Source organism: Trichomycterus rosablanca, chromosome 13 (assembly GCF_030014385.1).
Source record: "Trichomycterus rosablanca isolate fTriRos1 chromosome 13, fTriRos1.hap1, whole genome shotgun sequence".
Taxonomy (NCBI): domain Eukaryota; kingdom Metazoa; phylum Chordata; class Actinopteri; order Siluriformes; family Trichomycteridae; genus Trichomycterus; species Trichomycterus rosablanca.
Window position 1 is genome coordinate 26,946,039 of NC_086000.1, and position 24,761 is coordinate 26,970,799.

General features: G+C 38.3%; 1 protein-coding gene across 1 annotated transcript; it reads left to right on the forward strand.

Moving 5' to 3' along the window:
• Positions 1–3,042: 3,042 nt before the first annotated feature.
• dlst (dihydrolipoamide S-succinyltransferase) lies at positions 3,043–22,155 on the forward strand. Its single transcript, XM_063007587.1, has 15 exons — positions 3,043–3,198; positions 5,508–5,541; positions 6,812–6,851; positions 6,986–7,047; positions 8,670–8,744; positions 8,838–8,893; positions 9,092–9,200; positions 11,794–11,958; positions 12,052–12,131; positions 13,925–14,022; positions 16,928–17,058; positions 18,553–18,626; positions 19,882–19,965; positions 21,109–21,276; positions 21,372–22,155. The coding sequence occupies exons 1-15, from the start codon at positions 3,136–3,138 to the stop codon at positions 21,504–21,506; spliced, it is 1,374 nt and encodes a 457-aa protein (XP_062863657.1). The 5' UTR covers positions 3,043–3,135; the 3' UTR covers positions 21,507–22,155.
• Positions 22,156–24,761: the final 2,606 nt, after the last annotated feature.

The window sequence follows — 24,761 nt, forward strand, 5'->3', positions numbered from 1 at the left end:
ATTGAAATATTTGTTTACATTTGCTTGTTTTTACATTATGGAATAATGGTGCAGTCAGGGGATCTATGCTATAACAAAGAAAGTATGTACTAAGTAATGTGTCTTACATAAGGTAAACTATTTTATGTTTTAGATTTTTAAAGAGCCTTGATGACAGCTTTCAACATGTTGTCATTTGTACAACCAGCTTCATGAGGGAGCCACCTGGGATTTCTACAGTCTTCAAAAAGTTTTTAAACATGTTCAGCACTTGTCTACTTTTGTCAAGGTACAAAAAACTACATTGCATTAAGATTTTGTTACTAAATGGTATGAATTATTAACATTTTAGTTCATACGTGTCATCATGTGTGTTCAACCAACACACATCAGGAAAGCCTCATCGTTAAAAATGTAAATGTGTAATATGTACACAACAGATTAATATATCATAATATAAAAACATAATATAAAGCATAGTTTCTTTTGTAAAGAGAAATGGCTCGCGTATATTATGATAACAGTAGAAAACAGGAAGCAGATCTTACCTGTTGCAGGCTCTGTGAGGAACTGAGCGCTTCTCTCAGTTCGCCCCAATAGTACTACATCTAACGCAGGGGGCGTGGCTTACAGCATCCTGCCCCGCCCCCGACTCACCATCTCCCTCAGTGCCCTGCCTACTGCCCCACTGCACGATGTTATGATTCTAAAGTTATCATTTTATACATGTTAATATTTTACGTAACTTTAAACGTTTAAGCATTTTAAACATAATACCTGTTGTAAAGCATGTTAAGAAATGACAAGTGCATACCTCAACTTTTCATATGATGTGCCCAAAACAAAAGAAACAGGTAAATAAATAATAATTAATATGAAGACAAACAGTTTCATAACACCAAAAGTACAAAGTACCTTAAACAAAAATGTCTGTTCCCAATTTACAAATTCAGTAATACATGAGTCAGTCAGGCCATTAAATGTGGTAATGTTGTCAATTCAAAAAACAGCATGCTCCCTGATGCCAGATGCTATGTAAATGCTGACCATGGCTTTATTATAAAGACTGGTAAACTAGTGATTAGGACTATACTGTAACAATTTGCAATTACAGGTATTTTTTTGTACAATACTATAATAAGAGACATTGATTCGAGTTTGTAAGTGACTGCAGCTCAGAAAAATAGACAGAATATGTTTTTCTTATCCGCTTTCTCAAGTCAGATCATTTATAACATATTTTTATACATATATATTAATATTATAATACAGTTTAAATATATTTCCTAAATATGTTACCAAGCTTTGGCAATACAAATGTCCATATTTTGTCATGCAAATAAAGCTAAGTTTGAGTTTAAGTTATCAATAAAAAGTATTATTATTATTATTTATTTATTTTTATTTTTTTTTAATTATTATTTTTTTTAATTTAAACTCAGGTCATGTTTTATGCAAAGTCATCTGTAAATGTAATTAATTATTTTATCAAACACTAAACATTTTACCAAATAGGGCATGCTTATGTCACAGCTGGTACAGTGGGTGCTGCAAAGCAAAATAGGTGCTGAAGACTTACAGTGCTGTGAAAAAGAATTTTCCAGACACCAGATCAGAATGTCAGAATTTACATACAATATAAAGACAACATGAGTAAACACAACATGCAGCTTTTAACTGATCGTTCCATTTATTGAAGGTAAAGATTTATTCAAAACTATATCAATAATTTAAAAAAAAAACGAATTGCCTCCCTAAACCTAATATCTGGTTGTGCTATTATTCGCTGCAAAAAATGCAATCAAATGTTTGCAACAACTTGCAATGAGTCTTCATTGCCGTGGAGAAATTTTGGCCCACTCTTCTTTGGACTACCCGTTTAAGGTCTTGCCGTAGCATTGCAATGGGGTTTAATTCAGAACTAACTTAGCCACCCCAAGACCTTTTATTTAAGCCATTTAAAGATGGACCTTGCTTGTGTACTTCAGATCATTGTCCTGCTACCCATAACCTGTGCTTGAGCTTTAGGTCACAAACTGACAGGCAGACCTTCTCTCTCAAGATTTTCTGATAGAGAGCAGTCTTGGTTCCATTCATGGAAGCAAAGCATTCAGAAGACCATCAAACTGATTGCTGGTATGATGTTGTTTTGGTGAAATGTGGTGTTAGCTTTATGCCATGTAACAGGACCAATGTCTTTGAAAATGTTCCACCTTTGACTTATCACAAACGTTTTGGGGTCATCTAGATGTTTTTGGCAAATGTTAGCTTAACAATTGTGTGCTTTCTGGTCAGCACTTGTTTATGCAGCTTCTAATACATAGCAGACCTGTTGTTTGGTTGTTCTTGAATTCTATTTAACCATTTAGACAAATTTGACTTCTACTGGTATACTTACAGAGTGAGGCAGTACACCATCTGTATTATTAAGCTTACTATTTATTGTGTAGTATGTGTTTAGTGATGGCTTTTTATAGTATTTCATACAAATCATAGTGCTATGTGAATGATTTCTTTTTGCTTCTCCCATTAAAGGATTGTTCGTCTGTGTATTATATTTGGCACAGCTGTTACACTGGTGTTAACATAACCCTCCCATTTATCCAGGATTGGGACCTGTTGTTTGGTTGTTCTTGATACCATCTAACCATCCATACAAATTTTTACTGTAATATAAAAAATCATATGTTGTTTAATGGTTAAACTTACAATCTTATGCCCTATAAATTTCTTACTTATTTTTATAATTTATAAGCCATGGTGATGTAAAGCTCGCTTGACTGTGTACATTGTCACCCATGTTTCAGCAGCTCCTAATTCATGATAAACCTGTTGATTGGTGGTTATTGGATTACATCTAACCCTTCAGAGCAATTACCCCTTATTATAGGGTAACGTAAATTAATAAACCGATTTTTGTTGGTGAGCAGACACAACCAACATGACATGTTTTCCACGGCTAGGTAAAATAATGCGCATGCGCATTCCAAACTGGTTATGTCCGAAAATACGCACGCGAACAGTCTTGCGCATGCTCAGTGAATCTGCACTGAGACGGCGCAGCCTGGTTGGTGAGCGGAACGGGGAGTTCTTTCTGATCTGACGCTCTTAGTAGCGGCTTCTGTCGGGCGTATCACCGCTGTCTGTACAGCCGATATGTTGTCCCGTTCCCGGTGTCTTACCCGCTCTGTCGGTCGCTCAATTTCTGCACTACGACAGGTATGTTTTGTCATGACAAAATGTCTCGGTTCTCAAAACCGTGCTGTCTATCTGGTGTCTCATGCAATGCTAAGTTATTAGGGCTGCATTCCAAATCAGATGTTATTGAACCAGTAGTGCACTATGTAGGGTGTATACGCTGTTATTTTGTCCAGTACGTAGTGCCCTTGTGTAGGGAGTAACTGCAATTTGGGCCGGGACCCCGGGTGCTAGGCCGTTTTCTAGGCCTCACTGCCAAATGAAGGACAGCATGTCACTTTGCTTAATTAGCCTAACCTAGTTATTAGGTATATGTGTTGTTTATGAATTATGATAGTTATTGTATCTGGTTGGTAAATGCAGTGGGTAATTTATTCATTACTTATATTTAGCTCACTCAGTCAGGGCTACAGAAGACTTTGTTACGAGGTCATTTGAGTAATAGTCACTGCTAGCAGTAAGTTAGCTGTTAGCTTGTAGGTGAAGTTCGGGGGCGGGGGTTGTTTGGAGTTGTTTCTAGTGCACCTGTGACCCTAATCTCGGACACTCATAAACCCGTTAATATTATATTGTTTACTACATTTAATTATAATCTAAAAGACAAAAAAGATCAATGTTCTTTTAAAGTGACAAACTCCAAAAGAACACTTTTAAACATATTTAAAGAAATCTTTTAATCTACCCCTTTTATTTACTCTATTCTATCACTTGGAGCCCCTAATAATGAAATGCAGCCCCAGTAATAAAATTGGTTAAAAACTGTTACTGATAAAAGTACTTGTTGCTTCATATGAAAATCAACCAGACTAAACAGGACTTTGGTCAGTTCTGTCAAATAATTGATTACAAAGTTGAGAGTAAAGCATTTAATCTTTGACCATTTTAAATGAAATAAATATCCTAAAATGAAGTACACTTTATCCAAGTGTGTGAAAATGCACTGGTTATTTATGTTCCAGTTGTTATAACTAGAACCACCACGTTTACAATATGAAGAATAATAAAAATAGCTTATTGTGAATCATACCTATTTTTGTTCTTATCAGCAATGTTTTAAATGGAAAATAGAAGATACTTGTTTATTTAAATATTTTGGGACATAAAATAAGTTATGCTTGTTAATATTAACTGTAGATATGAAATGATCAGTCAGTAATGAACCGTCGTTCTCCCATATCAACATATGTCTTAAATTACATACTGCTATAATAAATGTTTTTAACTGCTATACCACAAATGATGTCTGGTATTATAGATAAGAAATGCAATGTAGGCACATGTTGCTAAATAAAATCCCTAATTACTTGGGGTGTGACTATACACACATTATTTGTATCTATGACTCTATGATTTAGTATGTATCTATATAATTGTCATACAATAAACATATTTTATTTGGTAACACACTCATGGTTCGGCCTTTAAGAGGAAATGAGGATTTTCATTTACATTTGGCAGATGCTTTTATTCAAAACGACTTTTTTGACCAAATACAATCCACGCAATCAAAGGTTAAGGGCCTTGCTCAAAAGCGGAACAGTGCCAACCTGGCTGTGACGGGGATTGAACCAGCATCCTTCCAATTAGTAGTCTGTTATTCTGACCACTGCACTATCACTGCATCATCGTAAAATGTTTAAAAGTAAAACACCACCTATTAGTTGTCATTTATGTTCTCTGCATTGCAGTTCTTTTATCTGTGATCAGTGCACAGTGTAATATATTGGTTATAATATAATGCGTATTGTTACTGTTATGAGCAAATAAACTTTTTTATAATCCCTATGAGTTGTATTAATTGTGTAGTGTTTAAAACATGGTTTTATAAATGTTCAAATGTTTTTCAGTGAATTGGTTCTACTCATAATGTGAGAGCTGTGACTTCTTGTGGCTTGTCAGTGTAGATATTCCTCGTTGCAATGATGAGATGCTCTGGTAGTTTCATCCTTCTGGGGACAGTCCATAATTTTGTGTGGTTAACACTGTTGAAAGCTTTGGTGTAGTCATTGATGTATATGTTGACTTCCTTACTGAATTCCTTAATTTTATTTTCATAATCCAATGTACATATCTGATATCTCTTGGTCCTCTGTCTTTTCTGGATACTTCTTCCACATGTTAGTTATGACCTGCCCATGGACATTCCTTAACATACAAACTGAAGGTTGAAATGTATTCCTTAACTCAGAGATTTTTTGGAAAACAATTCTTTGTCATGCTTGTTTCCATCTTCATTTCTTTTCTCAACTATGACTGACTGCTTTATTCATATAATTGTTTTCAGTTATTGTGTAGACACTAAAGCATTTAATTTGTTTTTATTTTTATAGGGAAACAATGTTCTAGCAAAACGAGCTGCTTCAGGTAAGTTTCTTACTTTAATCCAGTTACTTAAAATATCCTAAACATTATTTAAAAAGTACTTAAAGTTTCAGTTTGTAACTTGAACATATGTAAAGACCCCAATTGTCAGCTGCACCTCAAGTTGAACAAAGTGAACGAAATTCAATGCACACCAGACTATCTCTATTCAGGTGCATTATTGCACCAGTTGCTTGTATTCTATGCAATTCTCACAAGCTTTACCATTGGTGGACAAGATGTGAAAGTGGTGGACAGTATGACACATACTTGGCAGAATAAGACTAAAGAAGCTGGAGAAGGTTGTTAGATTTGTCTCTCCAAACAAAGTGGTTTTCTATGTGGGTCTTTATGGATGTGAAAGCTAGACGATATAAACACGGACAGGAAGAAATCTGTGTCTTTGAAGTTTTGTAGTTCTGGCCTTGATAGTAAAGGTACCCTTGTAATCACCAGGTACCTTTTGAGAGTACCCTGGATAGCAAAGAAGACAAACAAATGAATTCTTGATCAAATCAAACCTGACTTCTCTTTCGAGCCTAGATAACCAAACTAAACCTGTCAACACAATGTGAAGAACTAATTCATTGGAAAAGACAAGTGTGTGTGGAAGGGTTGAAGGTACAAGCGGAAAGTATAGCAAGATGAGCTTCTAATGGTAGGGTTTTTGCACAGTTCATAGCACAGTACCGCTCTTTTTCAGACTCCACAAGCAGCTGACAAGATGCAACCAGAATGATAGTCTCAGCTCTCCTCAGAGCTAGGGGTGGTACAAGTAGCAAGAGAATTGCAATAGGGGAAGAGGCAATGATTGGATTAGGAGAAATATATGGAAAATATCAAAAAGACAGGAAAATGCATGAGTTTGTATGGATTTTATGTTTCCCTTACATGTAAGAGATACCAAAATACAAAAGACACTGTGTAAAGCAAGCACAGAACGAGGCCCAAGGTTGTGTATCCATATGCAGCTGGTATCGAACGAAGTACTTTTACATTTAGCATTTTGCATTTATTCACAGGCCCAGCAGCAACAATCTGGCAGTTTTGAGGCTTGAACCCACTATCATATCAACAGTAATTTAAAAAGCCGTGTCATTACAGCCCCTTGTATTGCTTGAAAAGTAATAAAAAACTATTGAACTAATGCTTTAGAAAACGTCTGGTCTGACAGTTACATACTGAAGATTTGGGTATGTTTTCAGGCGCCTGTAAATTCTGGTAGTACAAATCATAAAGATAAAATCTTACAAAATTCTGTTGGGATTTTCAGGCATATCAGCGGCTCAGTGTGCCACATTCAGGAACGATCTGTAAGTATTGCATAAAGCTTAGAAGATAAAAATTGCAATTGTTTAATTGTGTGTATCTGATGTAATATATTATTTTGTCATTATTATTATTATTATTATTATTATTATTATTTTCTTTGTACATTGAATTGTAGGAAATATGAGACCAGGCCCAGCATCTTTCAAATCAGATACTTCAAGACCACTGCAGCCCACAGTATGTAACCTCTGATGTGTTTCTAATCATTGTACTGAGATGTTTGAGTAAACACATGTTTAAAAAAAAAAAAATAATAATTTAATTACTGTTTTACAAATGTTTTAGAAAAGAAACAAAACTGTTAGGCTACGTTTAAACCTTACATTATTTACCTGGTAAAACTTGTAATCCTTTTAATCCAAACTTGGATTTGTGTTGAGTTTAGCCACAAGATCCATGTAAATGAATACTTGAAGATTTCTCAAAAAAAAAAAAAAAATTACAAGTAGTGACACTGTTTGACTTGCACTTCACTGGTTATGAGCAGCAAAGTAACAGTGAAGTCTGTGGTATCAGCAAAAGTACCTGCAGTTAATAACTTTCATATTAATTTCAGTAAATCCATAAATTCTAACCAGCGTTATCAGTTGTAAACAGAGGTGGCGCATGCACACTGAGGGTGGGTAGTTCCAAATCATATGAAGCTCTCAAGTGGAATCAAACCTCAGTTGTTGGAAATGAATGTAATGACATTTTAACTGACAGTACCCAAACAGTGTCTTGTTTGTCAGTTGTCAGTTAACTGGTTAAACATTGACATTCCAAATTGGGACACTGCTTAAGAGCATAAAGAAAGTAAGACTCTTTGTTCACTCTAACCAAACATTTAAATTATTTCCATTAAATTATTTGACATTTGCTGCTTCAATATACATAAAGTCCCAGTTATTTTGGTATCAAACAGTAGACTACTAATAATTTGCTAAGAATTAATGATAAACTGTAGATTTCAGCACTAAAATTATTTGGTAAACATGATAGTAACTACTGTTCATGAATTCACTACTGAGCATGAATAAATGTTAGTCAGGTACAGCTGTATTAACTACTTGTTCATTTAAAAAAAAAAAATCTGCTGTATTGGTAATTGTTACTATTTAAGGTTTATTGTGACATTTATGGTTTTGATAAATGAGTAATGAAACAAGAAGCAGAAAGTGGTGGGTTTTTTGTCGTCATTGTTGTTTTTCTCCTCATTCTTTCTTTCCCCTTTGAGGGTGGCTTGGTGGCTCAGTGGCTGGCACTGTTGCCTCACAGCAAGAAGGTCCTGGGTTCAGTCCCCAGGTGGGGCGGTCCGAGTCATTTCTGTGTGGAGTTTGCATGTTCTCCCCGTGTCTGTGTGGGTTTCTTCCGGGAGCTCCGGTTTCCTCCCACAGTCCAATAACATGCAAGTGAGGTGAATTGGAGATACAAAGTTGTCCATGACTGTGTTCGACATTAAACTTTTGTAATGAGTAACTACCGTTCCTGTCATAAATGTAACCAAAGAGTGTAAAACATGATGTTAAAATCCTAGTAAATAAATAAATTCTCCCTTGATGTTTACTTTCATTGGTTAGTTTTATGGTATCTGAGACAAAATTGTCCATGACTGTGTTCGACATTAAATCTTAGCCAGTAACTACCTGTCCTGTTATGAATGTAACCAAAGTGTGTAAAACATGATGTTAAAATCTTAATAAATAAATGGTATCTGAGAATATTTGAAAATTTTAATCTTATAAACAGTTAAAGTTTAAAGCTAGCATGACTAAATGCACGCAGTTCTGTTTTTAAAAACAAATGCTCTTTTGTTTTAGGGAATGAAGTTATTACAGTTAACACACCGGCGTTTGCTGAGTCTGTCACAGAGGGGGATGTGAGGTGGGAAAAAGGTATAAATGCCTTAAATATTCGGACCCTCAAAACTTTATAAAAGCTATTTGTACTGACGTGTTAGTATTAACATCGCTTGTTTTGTTTTACAGCTGTTGGAGACACTGTCAAAGAGGATGAGGTTGTCTGTGAAATTGAGACTGATAAGGTAAACAAACAAAATGTAAATATTGTTTATATGAATATTTAGTAATGATGTTAATATTCATAATATAACATACTTAAATAATTGTAAGTGTTTTAAAATAAAAACAGTCGAACCTTTCTAGTAGTGTTTGTTTGCTTTAAATTGAGAAATTGGCCAAAATCCAGGATTTTTATATAAGTACTTTGCTGTGTCTGTCAGACGTCGGTGCAGGTGCCCTCTCCTGCTGCTGGCGTGATTGAGGAGCTCCTGGTACCTGACGGAGGCCGAGTAGAGGGAGGACTTCCTCTGTTCAGGCTGAAAAAGGGAGGTAGGTATTTGAATGTCTTACTCGAAATTAGCTCATGATTAGTATTAGCATTATTATTATCATTAGTAGATACAATACACACCAACTACGACATTATTTACATACACCTATTGCATCTTTAAGATGTATAATTTCTAGTAGCAAAAATTTACAGTAGTGGTAAGTCCAGGTAGAGGCAATTTAATAAAACCTTTACTATGTAGGTTACAATGAATATATAAAATAGATCAGTGAGCCAAAATATAAGGACCACCCCCTATAAATGTGCGTGGCAGTGTCTCTTTTGTTACAGTTGTGCATGTTTCGTATGTCTTGTATTGGTCTGATGGTTTTTACCCGTAGTTCATGTGCTGAATGTAGCAGGTATGATCAGGTATAAAGACCTGAGTTACTCTGGTAAAGGCTAATTCATTGTGGTAGGACAACTCAGGTTAATTCTCAGAAATGGGAAGGGGTGCTCGAGTAGCCATGGCGAGTACCCACCAACAGTGGTCCGAAGAGAGACAAGCCACAGACTGCTTCAGGTTGTTGGCCGGCCAAGAAGGCAATGGCGTCTGGTAAAGACCAACAGAAAAGTAACTGTGGTTAAATTTGCACATCATTTTAATACTGGTGATGAACTGAACGAGTCACAACACACAGTGCACCAGACTAGAGATGGGACGATCGATCGGCTACGAATCGGTATCGGCCGATTATTAATCAAAATATGCTATCGGCGATCGGCGATATTTCCTAAAAGTAGCCGATCCGATCGTGTGATATATAAAGACCATGTTAAGTTAACAGCTCAGTGGATTGATCCAGACTTTGAGCTACGAAGCACCAACCATCACATCACCATTCATCAACAATCGTACAGAAACCATCGTGAAAGCTCTTACGATGTAATTTTGCTGATTGAAATATTTACTTTAAAAAGATCATTCAACCCGGTCACATCGGAGTCGATTCTATCAGCACGTTATATAAACTCCTGGTTCACTTTGGTAAATCGTGAGTGGTTCTTGCTTGTGATGTAGATGAGAACAGAAAACGTTACAGAGCCAATCCGAAGCAAAAGTTTATTCATTACCAAATTCGTTAGTTCAGGATCATCTGCTGAACTTTTAGAAAACTTTTAGCTCCTTAGACGGAACGAGTCTGACTCGGTTACAGATCTGTGGTAATAGCTTTTTAATTAAGCTTTTTAATGTAAGAGAGTCACACAGAATGTTCTGTAGTAGCTGGTGTTTATTTAAAACCACGACATTTAATTAATAACAGTAAACACGGAGAGATAACTGAGAAGAGAAACTTACGCTTCACATAAAAACGAATCGACTCATGAATCAATGAATCAGTTATAGCGATACTGTGAACTCGTGATACTGTGATACTGCGTCTCTGTAACTCTGTAACTGCGTCTCTTCTAAAGGCACAAACACACGCGCGCGCGCTGCTCCGGTTTATCTTTACTGTGAGGCTCTTAAGTTTATTTACTGCTAATCCCCCCCCGATCGGAATCGGCTATCGGCCGATGTCCCTGAAAGGAGATCGGAGATCGGAATCGGTGCCAAAAACCCCGATCGGTCCATCTCTACACCAGACTCTTCTGTGTATGGGACTGCATAGTCACAACCAATCAAATGTGCCCTTATATTTTCCACCAACTAAAACCCAACCAGAGAAACGATTTGATCAGGTGGTCTATACCAGATGCCGCATTGGACGCACACAATTAACACATTGATATCTAGTAAGGGGGGAATATCCCTCACTTTGTGATGCCTGCAGAATACTTCTTTCTATTAAACACATACTGACTGAATTTACTAAATATTCACAGGTACGGCAATCTCAAACACTCAAACTCAAAGACTATGACAAAAATCTTTAACCATGCCAATATGAAAACAATCCTTAATTGAAAAAAAATGTTATAAAAAAGCGCATTTAAAGAACAGCACTTAACAAGGTTGATAAACTGACATAAGAATTATCTACCTCTCCTGCCATGAATATAATAACTATGGTGTAGGCACAGCGTAAAACAGCTAAATAAATAAATAAATTCACAACCAATCAGATTGCCCATGATAATCCCTGTCCACCTTTGAAAGCACCGACAATGGGCAACAGACATCAGACCTGGACATTATAGCAATGAAAGAAGAAGGCTGACTGGTTCTGTTTTCAGCCTGCAAAATACAGAAGTTGGAGGCATCCATGTCTCAGTGGGTCAGAGCTGTTTTGACAGCATATTAGGAGGGTGGTTAGAATGTTATCTAAGTGAATGTTTTAATGTGTATAGATTCTGTCTTACATGTAGTAAAAAACACAAACTTTATGTAAAATAGCTATTTGAAAGGATTTTTTTCCCTTCAGCTTAAAAAAACCACTACATATGCTGTTACCATAATTGGTATGCTATAGCTATATATATATATACCATCATTTTATGCTATAGCTGTATATATATATAGTTATGAATAATTCATCGTTGCAATAAAGTAAGCAGAGGGCACTGACGCAAAAGCGTTAAGAATTTTAAATCTGATGTATTTTTATGGCAAAGGTTGAGTCTTGCTTTGTCGTTTTATGCTGCCTTCAGCCGGAGCTGCCAAGGCAGCCGCTGCCCCCGCTCCAGCAGCTGAGGCCCCTGCAGCTGCTGCCGCTCCTCCTCCACCTCCCCCATCTGCTGCGACAGCTGGACCTATCCCTACCACCATGCCCCCGGTGCCACCGGTACCAGCGCAACCAGCCACTTCTAAACCAGGTGAGAAAAGCACTATGCCCACACTGTTATGTAATTAAATGTTGTTTCAGAATAGCTGAATAAAGGCTAAGTATTTTTCTCATTGTGCCAAAGTTTCAGCGGTCAAACCCACTGCAGCTCCTGCGGGCCCTGCTGTAGACGCTGGAGCCAAGGGCGCCCGATCAGAGCACAGGGTAAGAGTTAGATAAAGAAGCGCTAATGGCTCTATCTTTTTATGTGGACGTTGCATGCTGATGTGCACTCATTTGCCAGTTTGTAGATACGTAATTACTGACTGTTGTCTATTTGTTATAAATTATGTGATTCCTCCTCTTTAGTACAGGAATGGATTTCATTTAGCACTGTGTGCATGTTAAATGGGTGTGGTTTTAATACAAGTATATCAAGCATAGAAGCATTTCTGTAGATTTTCATAAGGACACTTACTGGAACCTTTATTATGCACACACCTTAGGGCGCGTTCTCATTAGAAGTGGCGAAACCGCTTTTGCACTAGTTGTGCCGCTGTTTCCTCTGGAGTGTGGCACTTTTGCTGCGTTGGGCTCACGACGTTTGCTTTTGCTGCAGTTTGACGCTGACCTTTTCAAAGCTCATCATCCAATGAGACAAACTGTTTGATATGTCATAAAAACGACTCAAGCAGTATGAACGACGCTTAGCATGAACAAAGCTTAATGTGACTTATTGTATTAAAACGATGACTGAAAGTTATGTGCAGTAAAAATTAAGAAAAGTTTAGGGTTCCTGTGTCATTATTTTAGTTCAATAAACCACTTTAAGCCTTTTTTAACGATAAGCATTTCAGACTTGGAAAAGCTGATTCTCGTGATTTCTCAGTCCTCTGAGCTATAACACAAGTTTAAAAGTAAAACAGTGAGGAAAATCCAGCTAAACATAGATGTACACCGATCAGCCATAACATTAAAACCACCTCTTTGTTTCTACACTCACTGTCTATTTTATCAGCTCACTTACCATAAAGAAGCACTTTGTAGTTCTACAATTACTGACTGTAGTCCATCTGTTTCTCTGCATGCTTTGTTAGCCCCCTTTTATGCTGTTCTTCAATGGTCAGGACCCCCACAGAGCAGGTATTATTTAGGTGGTGGATCATTCTCAGCACTGCAGTGACACTGACATGGTGGTGGTGTGTTAGTGTGTGTTGTGCTGGTATGAGTGGATCAGACACAGCAGCGCTGCTGGAGTTTTTAAGTACCGTGTCCACTCACTGTCCTCTATTAGACACTCCTATCTTGGTCCACCTTATAGATGTGAAGTCAGAGACGATCGCTCATCTATTGCTGCTGTTTGAGTTGGTCATCTTCGAGACCTTCATCTGTGGTCACAGGACGCTGCCATGGGGCGCTGTTGGCTGGATATATTTGGTTGGTGGACTATTCTCAGTCCAGCAGTGACAGTGATGTGTTTAAAAACTCCGTCAGCTCTGCTGTGTCTGATCCACTCATACCAGCACAACACACACTAACACACCACCACCATGTCAGTGTCACTGCAGTGCTGAGAATCATCCACCACCTAAATAATACCTGCTCTGTAGTGGTCCTGTGGGGGTCCTGACCATTAAAGAACAGGGTGAAAGCAGGCTAAAAAAAGTATGTAGAGAAACAGATGGACTACAGTCAGCAATTGTAGAACTACAAAGTGCTTCGATATGGTAAATGTTCTACCGCTCAAGCCAAGCTCTAAGCAAAGCGGCAGTTTGCACCCAGGCTCACAGAGAGCGAAGCGCAAAACGCTCCTCATGTGAATGTGCCCGTATTGTTCCAGCTTCTAAATGTACAGTTTGAGTTGGATCATTTGTGTTCCACATAAAGGTAAACAAAAACCCTCTAGTCAGTCTCACTTGTTGACTAGTTGGGTGTCTACTAGTCTGACTCATCCCTGCTGATACAGAACAATAACCTAAGTAATTTGACTTAGATGTTTACTTTTCTTTTAACTTTAGGTAAAGATGAACCGTATGAGGTTGAGGATTGCTCAGAGGCTAAAAGAAGCTCAGGACACCTGCGCCATGCTAACAACGTTTAATGAGGTGGACATGAGGTCAGATTCACCACTATTTCTCTTATTTGTTTTGTTTAACACAACAGTACACCTTGTGAAAAGATGCACTCATAGAGACAGCAAAGTCTTATAATGGTGCAGTGAAAAATCCTTCCCGTCACCCAAACCTGATTAGAAGCTAAGCAATGCTAACACAAATGGTTATGGATTGGAATCTGCCCAACAGGAAGAGCTTTTTGCAACCTGATGCCCATTTAAAGCGTGGAATGTAAATATTTGGTACTAATGTCGGTAAAACAAAGATAAGATTTGGGTAAAATGTGCTTTATTAATTTAGAAGGAAACATTAATGTCCTCAGGCCCCCTCCCTCCCTCCAGAAGATGACACTTTGAGGATTTCTCTCCGGCGCAAATGGTGGTGTCGGCTTTCAGCTGCGCAGGGGTTTTGTACTCGTGCAAATCTAGTTGGCATTGATGGGATGCAGCAAGACTCCGCAGGCCCGGGTTAGTGGGGAGACGAAGGTGCTCGGCCGGTCGAGGCTGAGCGCATCTGCCCCGCTCTCCCCTGGGAGCAGCCCTCAGAGAGCAGACCGCCTGCAATGTTATGGGCTTTTATGACAAGCCAACAAGATTTGAGAGGTTTGGAAAGTGAAGATTTTTATCTTGTCTTCTCTCCTTTCTCGTAGAGTGTGTCTTGGGACGGAGCTAATTCTGTTAGTAAAGAAACCCTAGAGCTTAAGCGGAGTAGGAGACAGGAAAACAGACAATTAAAAAGAGAAAAAATGGTCAAGTGCCCAATTTTTATCGTTCAGTTCAGATCCCTGGAGTAGCACTTCAAGGTTGCTGCTTTTAGAAGAAATGTTGTATTATACTTGCACGTACCGGAATTGACTTAATCAATCATATTTTCATCTTTCTCATCCAAATACTGGTAATCTTTTTTAACAGCTTTCATAATGGACATGGCCTAACTGAGACTATTCCTCAGTTGGGTTTAATATAGCAGTTATACGATGAATGTGCAGTATGTGAAACACATTTAATTTTGCCTGGTTCGTAAATACAGTTTAACGTCAAGCCTATGTTGGACTAAATTAATTCCTTTCATGAACAGTTTTAAATGATTCGTCGACCATATGTTTTCCTTGCCAACATGTCTAAGTTGGTTGCTATCTACCTAAACTAATACTGTATTCATAAACAGTAAAATCACAAACACAAAGGACAGTTACACCATCTAGTCCAGGCTCTTTGTGTAATCACTTAAAGCATTTTGTTATATTGTACAAAATATCCATCATGTTGCTGCAGTATGTGCTCAACTTTGGATCTATTGATCTGCCATTCAACATAACCCCTCTACCCCCCTAGTGTTCATATACTGGTTGGAAGGTGGCATGGAAACAACTCACGTCTTTGGGGTTGTTCCATCTGTTGCAAATATTTTTTTTTTTTTTTTTTTGCATTTTCTCCCCATTTTTCTCCTGATTTAGCGCACTCAATTTTGTCTTCAGCTGCTACCAGAGATACCAGATTGCATCCGAGAAGAGCACGTTACTGTACTCGCCCCTGCTTTCTGCACAGGCGTCTCTTCCGCCAATCACGGTTCTTACACAGCATATGAAGACCCACCCACACATAGTCCGGCCCCCACCCTGCAGATACGGTGGCCAATTGGTTCTGGGAGTGGCGTTGAGTTTAAAAGACGTTGAGTTTCAAGGTATTTTTTCCCATTAGGGTGTATGGGAAACCTGTTAATGTGTTCCATGGTCCTGTGGACTTGCATATATTTTAGGCTAATGTAAAACAATGGGATTGTTTTTGACACTTATACACTGACAATAACTACACAAAAACACACAAATATAATATAAAAAAACACTGAAATAAAAAGCTGATTCTTACAATTTCTCAGAACCTCGAGCTGTTATTCCATACAAATTTGAAGCAACAAACTGAACATGTTGAGTTTAAGGGAAACTGAGTTTAAGGGTACAGGTTTCTCGACAAAGGTTTTGAGTTTAGGGGATGTTGAGTTACAAGGTACCACTGTAATACAAATAGCTTCCCAATTTTAGTAATTTTGTATATATTATAATCAGATACTGTTGTGATCATTTAAAGTTAAGAATGAATCAGGCTTCATGCAGCTGATAATTCTTTCATGGTTTTGTTGGTTCTGGTACACTGAGCATATACACGTGTTTTAACTGGCTGTGTTTTACATAATGTGACATTTTTAAGAGACGTTTTCATTCTTTGCAAGGAACAAACTGCACATTTTATTCTACAAATACTGTTTTATAGATGAAATTTGATATACAAATGAAATGTGGGTGTGTAGAACTTAAGACACATTTTATTAAATATACTTAATATTTGGCGACTAAATCAAAATTGTAAATTAGAGGAAAACGATTATATTACATCAATGGTCATAAATTGGATGTCGGCGTATTTTTGAGTGAAGAGGGTATTGTTTATGTAGTATTTTTTTTACAACATACACTGATAAGCCATAACATTAAAACCACCTCCGTTTCTACACTCAATGTCCATTTTATCAGCTCCACTTACCATATAGAAGCACTTTGTAGTTCTACAAATACTGACTGTAGTCCAAGGAGGTGGTTTTAATGTTATGGCTGATCGGTGTATGTGTGACAACTGTGACGTCATTATTGATTGTGATTATTCCCATTACAAACATTTGAGCTAAATTGCAAACCCTTGCAAGCTAGACCTTTTTGTCCATCTTCACATATACACTTTAAAACTGTGGAAAGCCTTTTGTAAGAGTCCAGACTACTACTGCAATTTATGTTTATGGTTTTGCAATGAGTGGTCCAACAACTTTATGATCGGGGGTTTTATATATTTTAGCCATATAGTGGATGTTGCATGTTTAAAATGTGAATGTTCTCCTCTTATTCTCTGATTGCAGCAACATTTCAGAAATGAGGAAGGTCTACAAAGATGCTTTCCTTAAGAAGCACAACATCAAGCTGGGCTTCATGTCTGCTTTCGTGAAAGCAGCCGCCTATGCTTTGGTGGACCAGCCAGCAGTCAACGCTGGTATGTCTTTTACTACCTGCTAGTAATGCTTTTAATGTCAATACCTCAGAACTGATGAGTATCGAGGATGTATGGTTATTGTGGCCAAGCTTTTCGTGTCTAAGATCATGATTTTACAGACTACCTCTCCCCCAGTTTCCTTCAGAACCACAGAAACCTGGCCTACATCGATAAGCCACACTTAATCTAGATTTTGTCTTCATAGTGAACCACACATACTGAGCCAATTGCAAGCTATATATCCAATTAGTCAGTCTGTTATCATTTTATTAGCCTTTACTCACATTACGCACTGTAATAATTACAAAAAGAAAAAAAGAAAGCAATAGTTGGGGGTATTTTAAGAAAATGGCTTTAGGTGGGTCATTTGAAGGATCAGCTAGTAAAGAAACCCTGTGTATCTGCCGCACTTATTGATCCACACGGCCTCTGGATTAATCACGTAAAGCGAGGTATTACTTTATTTAGAAACACTGAGATATGACGTGTGTCAGTTTAATTTCTAGTTTAATATAAACAGCCTGCTAATTCAAAATGTACTGCACATTTAGTAAGCACGACAAAATAAGCCATCTAACTCTTTACTGGTTAAATTAAACTGTTAATGCATTGACTACAATATGAAAAGGAGCTACAATACAAAATAGTGGTTTTCTTTATTGCAATCCAATAATTACTACTAATGCATCAATCAGTATAAAAAAAACACATGCATAAACAGATCTGGTTTTTTTTTTTTGTACCGTTGATTTTTATTTTTTTAATAGTGTTTTTAATAGTTTATTTCTTTCATTGCTATATAATGCTACAGGGACTTTCTTTCAAGACCAATAAAGTATCTATCTATCCATTTATCTATCCATCCATCTATCTTGGTTACGTTTGGACCCATTTGTTAGCATGGGCACAGTTACCTTACTTGTTACACTCTAAAACTGGATTTGCGCTTAACGTTGGACATTACTGATGCCTTTGTTTGCAACAAGAACATGAGGCTTGGCAATACGGCATGTGGAAGTTTGTAGATCATTTTAATTAGATACCAAAATGTATTGGTATAGGGGAAACCAGCATTTTAATTTTTGTGTAATTTACCTTATTTTACCAACTTAAACATGTACTTTTTTAACCTCTTATTGATTTTACTGAAAAGCCATCGTTTGATGCATCTGAAGAGCATAAATGAAAAATAAGTATTATATTGATGTCTTGAAGTAGATAGTTGAAACATGATTGTGTCAAGTGATGTCTATCCACAAACCCGCAATGCACAACACTTACAAAAAACACCAGTGTGAACAAAATCCAAATGCTGCTTTCTGCCATACAGATACATTTAGGGAGGATTACAAGTAACGCACATGCAAATCAGGAATTTTCAAATTTAGTCCACAAATAAGCCATTTCAGAAACTGCAGTTGAAATCAATGCATTGAGACTTGTGTATGTGTGAACAGCCTAAGTAGTGGTTTTTTCTTTTTTTCTCTTTTCCAGTTATTGATGACACGACCAAAGAGATAGTGTACAGGGATTACGTGGACATTAGTGTAGCAGTAGCTACACCAAAGGTAATATCTGCAGCTATTCTTTTTTTTTCTCACCTTTTGTATATATGAGACCCAGTTTATTATCATTAAGTCTCAGGATGGCACGGTGGCTTGGTGGGTAGCACTGTTGCCTAACAGCAAGAAGGTCCTGGGTTTGATTCCCAGGTGGAGCGGTCTGGGTTTTTTCTTTGTGAAGTTTGCATGTTCTCCCTGTGTCTGTGTAGGTTTCCTCCGGGAGCTCCGGTAGGGGGGTGAATTGGAGATACAAAATTGTCCATGGTTGAACTCTTGTGTACCCAGTAATTACTAGAGATGCATGAGTACCGATACTAGTATCGGGTATTAGCCCGATACCGCGCTCATTAACTCGTACTCACACTTGCAAACGAGGCTCCGATACTAAACATCCGATACCTTGTGCCTAGTGCACGTTGCTGCGTTAACGCAGGGATTTTCAACCTGTGGGGCGCGAGTGCCTGACCCGGGGGGGGGGGGGGGGGGGATCAGAGTGTGTTCAATACTCTGTTCAGTGTCGATACAAGTGATTCAGCAGTCGACTCATTTTAAGTTTCTTTTCTCAGTCATCTCTCCGTGTTTACTGTTATAATGAATGATGCGGTTGTAAATAAACACCAACTACTACAGAACATTTTGTGTGACTTGCTTACATTATAAAGCTCAGGCTTAATTATACTGGTTATTACCACAGAGCGGGAGCCGACTCAGAGTCGTTTACGATTTACCGAGGTGAACCACGAATGTATGTGCTGATAGAATCGGCTCAGATGGGATCGGACTGTATTATCCTTTTAAAGTAAATATTTCAATCAGCAGAATCGCATCGCATGTATGATGTGCACAACGTTAATTACGTGCGTTTATTAATTCACGTTAACGTTAGCTTGTCAGAAGCTTTCTCAATGATGGCTGTGCGGTGTTTTTTTTTTTTTTTTTTTACAATTAGTGATGGCAACCCAAGCAACTGTTCCACTGCACTATTTTACACTAAAAACTCCACTATTCCATAATGCTCCAGATTGCATCATTCTAAATAGGTATCGGTATCGGCGAGTACTAAAATACATGTACTTGTACTCGTACTCGGTTGGGAAAAAATGGTATCGATGCATCCCTAGTAATTACCTGTCCAGTCATGATTGTAACCAAGTGTGTAAAACATGTTAAAATCCTAATACATAAATAAACAGATATTATGCGTCTCTCTGGTGGATTCTGTTTGGTTTAAAATTGATGTTCATGTTTTTCCTCCTGACAGGGATTAGTGGTACCAGTGATTAGAGGAGTGGAAGGAATGAACTTTGCCGACATTGAAAAAACCATACACGAGCTGGGAGAAAAGGTAAACTGACCCTTGAAGCAATAATTACTTTCTTTTTCACGTTTTGTATTTTAGTGCACTCTGCATACTTACTCCACTTTTTAGCCCACCCCTATACAGAGCACACAAACTGCCCACAGCCCCTGGTGTTTTTTTGTAAATGGAGCATCTAACCAGAATCCTTTTTATAGACAAATTTCTGAAATGACCCAAATAAATGGCAGTTATTTTTTATGCTATGTTGGTGGCAAGCAAATCGGTGAGGGGAAAATAAGAACATCTGGCCTCTGAAAAGCGAGTGGTTTAACAAGGCGTGACCTGAAGCGTTGCCCTATGAAGTTCTAGAACGGAGCATTAGATCTGCCACAGTGGTGGACAACATGGCAAAAAAACAGATTTAATATAAATACACATGCACTATTATTTCCATGCTGCATTACGGTGTTACAAATAAGCTTAAACTCTCAAAGAGGGTCCTGACAGTACTGCGCATTTAGCTCTCGCCTGCCCTCTAGTGGCATCTGTGTGAGCTGGTGTATGGGTAGTATGGGTTCAAAGCTGCCTTGTTACTTGTAGTTGTTATGGAGATGGCCAGTTTTCTAAAAACACACTCTACGTTCAGATGTATGTGGACATCCTATTTTAAACTCTATACATTGGTATGAAGTTGCAGCTATAACAGCCTCATATTTGGGAGGGTTTTACACATGATTTTATCAGAATAGCTTTTTAAAGGATGGGTGCTGATGAAGGCTTTGCTCTTATTCAGAGTTAAGTGGGGTTAAGACCACTTCACACCAACCTCATCAAACCATGTCTTTATGGACCTCACTTAGTGCACATAGGAACGGTCATGCTGGTACGGAAAAGGCCCTTTCCAATGGTATGGCTAAAACACTTAAACTCAGTAATAAGGAAGGCTGTCTGGATACTTTTGGTCATAAAGTGTCCTGATGATACCTGCAATGCTCCTAAAAAGATAGACGTTACAAGAATACACTTTATTGTCAATGTAGTTATAAAACGAAACAAATATATGACTCAGTGCAACACAAAATAAGCAAAAATGATATGACATATAAGAGTTATAGAGTTTGCATGACTATGGATATATACACATGGTTTGAATAGATATAGATATATACAATATTTTGTTTTGCGCAGGCCCGTAAAAACGAGCTAGCAGTGGAGGACATGGACGGTGGCACGTTTACCATCAGTAACGGTGGAGTGTTTGGCTCACTGTTTGGGACACCCATCATCAACCCACCGCAGTCTGCTATTTTGGGCATGCATGGCATCTTCGACCGGCCGGTGGCTGTTGCAGGCAAGGTTAGTGATGAGCCAAGCGGCTGAGTTTTAGTTAAAACAAGACCATGTCTGTACTGTTTTGTTGATCTCTTATTCACATGCATTTCTGTTGTCAGGTTGAGGTCAGACCCATGATGTACGTGGCTCTGACGTACGACCATCGCTTGATTGATGGCAGAGAGGCTGTGACCTTCCTGCGTAAGATCAAGTCTGTGGTCGAGGACCCCCGTGTGCTCTTGCTGGATATGTGAGCCGTCTCATACGCCCGATAATGGCTGACTTCCTCAGAAAATAAGTTCTGATCTCACACAGTGGTTTCCCTCCCTACTTATAATTTAATGTGTTGCTGATTTACTAAAGAAAGAACAGCAGGAATGTTAGCTCACCTGCAAGCAGAAAGAAGAAACCGTGATGACGGTTGCATGGGTTATATTGATTAAAGGTTATTCTTAAAACAGCTGGAGTTTTCTTAGCAGGAAGACCGTCATGTCATTTGTAAGTGCTTTCGCCATTGTTCTATTGAATTATACGTATAATCCTTGTAATACATTTGCAGTTATATTAGAATTGCATTCTAAATCATATGCAATTTAATAGGTCACACAAACTCTGCCACTCTTTGTTCTGAATGGTAAAAGAAGCACAGTTGTAGCCAGAGTGTGTTTTGCATTCTGTGTGTAGTATGAGAAGTAGATATCTCTCAAACAAACATCAAAGCCAGAAACACTATGTTCTAAACCCAGGATTTCAAAGTATTTTGTACACTTTGATACATACATACATGTTGCCGTATGTCCCTGAAACAGTTTCAAGATCACCAGTCGGAACAGATTCTGTCTAAACTGTGTAAAAATATTTAAAGAGGAAAAAGCTTTTAAACAATAAACTGATTTAAGTTTCTTCTTTGTCCTGTCATGTTTAGCCCATGAATCAGTTCTTTTCATTGGGCTTGGGCTCTTACAGTAATCATAATACACTAAATAGTTTTATTAAAAGGCTTTTTTCATAACAGTCTTGTTTTGAATATTTTTTCTTGTTTTACATTTACATTATCAGCATTTAGCAGATGCTTTTATCCAAAGCGACTTACATTACAGTTACAGTATACAGTCTGAGCAATTGAGGGTTAAGAGCCTTGCTCAAGGGCCCAACAGCAGCAACCTGGCAGTGGTGGGGCTTGAACCGGTGACTTTCTGGTTACTAGTCCAGTACCTTAACCACTAGGCTACGGCTTCTAAATCCTGCATGAATGCTCTTGAGTCCATGACAACAGATCACCCAATCATCCAAGAACTGCTTAAATTGGACAAAGAACTTTACACCCGAGGAGTTTCCATTGTCTACTGCTGGATTCCCAGTCATAGTGGCATAGAATCTCTTGATGCATGCTCAATAATCCAGGTACACAAATCAACAAAGTTCAATCAACAAACTTGTCCAGATGAACTGATTCAACTTTGTGGAGTGGTATAGAAGGTAATGAACAAGCAGATAGCTTGGAAATGGAAGCGAGAAACAAAGAGATTGCTTGGAGATACATCCCAATAACTGATGCCTACCCAGAAATCAAAGATTACTGCAGAATAAAATAGCAAGAAGATTGGTCCAGCAATTCCCAAAACAAACTGCATGAAATAACTCCCAACGTCTGTGTTAAACACAACCGAGACTTCTTAAAAAAAGGCAAGTCCAGACAATTAAAACCAGGTGCCAAATTAGTCATACTGCCCTCACCCTCCGATACCTCCTGGTTGGTGAGCAGGCACCAACCTGTCGATTACGTGCTGCATCCCTTACAATTAAACATATTTTGTTATAATGTCCTAGACTTTCAGCCAACAGAGACGACAGCCATCAGAGATGACAGAGAAGATTCCTCCAACTAAAATTCTGAACTTTTTAGACTTAATAAAAAACAAATGATCTGAACAAATAATGATGTACAGTTTCAATATCTCTCTATGCCAGAAATATAGCCAGTATGTTGCTAATACAAACAAACAAAACCCTGCTGTTATTGTTCTGTTTGTGCTTTTCATTGTAGTGTGAACACTTTTTTTCAAACTCTCGTGCACACCAAATAAGTGAACTGAGACCGCCTAAGCTGGTGGGTCTCGGTCAGTTTCTAAATGAATACTTGATGAGATTAGTTTCAGGTATAAACACAGTACGAATCAAAGGCATCTAAACAAACCAAATACAATGTGATGTCACAAGATGTGACACTAAAAGCCCCACAGAAGAACAGAAAGTCACTTTTGGTATGTTCTGAGGAATTTCTGGTGCCTGTTGACTCCTTTATCCATTTTACCACCTCTCATTGTGTTTCCAGTTGGTAAAAATACCACCAGGTATACACACTGCCAATAAGTGCATCAAGTGTATTGTTCTGATGATTACAAAAGATATCACATTTGCAGACATCCCAAGTTGCAAAAACTCATTTCCGGGAGGTACCCCCAGACCACGACCACCCCGACCACGCCAAAAAAAAAAAAAAAAAGGCTAAAACACTTCGCGCACACACCAAAGGATATGGGTGATAACAGAACTTTTAGGAGCTGCTAACTGAGCTACTTATCTAACTGTTCACGTCACAAACACATTAATGTGTACTACATAGTGCACTAAGTTGTATATCAGATAACGGATTTATGTTCCCTACATAGTGCACTAGATAGTATTTTAGATATGAATTCATGTTCCCTACTTAGTGCACTAGACAGTATATTAAACAATTGGTTTATGTTCCCTACACAGTGCATTAGATTGTATATCAGACACCGGATTTAATACGCGATCGGGAAAAAAGTCTGTGTCCCTGCGTGTGTGTGTGTGTGTCGCTCTTGGACGCTTGTTCTAGATTGCGGGAGATTTTATCTGACTTGCGGGCATCAGGGAGCCTCTATGTACAGTATATGCGGGAGACTCCCGGAACATTAGGGGGCACAAAAATATGCTAGAATGTGAGACTGATAGCTGGTACCCATCATCAGTATGTGTTGGGCCATTTGGGCTGCAATCTTCAGTTCTCTATACATGCACTATAGGCTAAAGGCTACAGGCAGGCGGGTGCATAGACACAGATTTCTCTTTAAGCACTTTCAAAGCTGTTGGTTTCTGTTAAGTGGGTTACAGTACAGCACGGCACCCCCGGGCGGGGGGGGGGGGAGTTAGTTGTAGCCTAGTGGTTAAAGTACTGGACTAGTAATCGAAAGGTCACTGGTTCAAGCCCCAACTCTACCAGGTTGCCACTGTTGGGCCCTTGAGCAAAGCCCTTAACCCTCAATTGCTTAGACTGTATACTGTCACATTACTGTAAATCGCTTTGGATAAAAGCATCTGCTGAAAGTGCTGAAAATGTAAATGTATACTACGCTAGCCCACCCCCCTTGACATATGACCAATACTCTCGGCAGATACTACGGGCCAGCATCTGTTATGATATGAGGTTAGTGCAAACTGCATAAGTAACTTGCATATCTGTAAAGTATAAAGAACTGTAT

What these genes read in the sequence shown, in the direction of transcription:
- dlst (XM_063007587.1), top strand. Translation starts at nt 3,136, where the DNA reads ATGTTGTCCCGTTCCCGGTGTCTTACCCGCTCTGTCGGTCGCTCAATT. An exon ending in GGATGTGAGGTGGGAAAAAG is followed by an intron (nt 8,745 to 8,837) that starts GTATAAATGCCT and finishes TTTGTTTTACAG; the next exon opens with CTGTTGGAGACACTGTCAAA. An exon ending in GTTCAGGCTGAAAAAGGGAG is followed by an intron (nt 9,201 to 11,793) that starts GTAGGTATTTGA and finishes TGCTGCCTTCAG; the next exon opens with CCGGAGCTGCCAAGGCAGCC.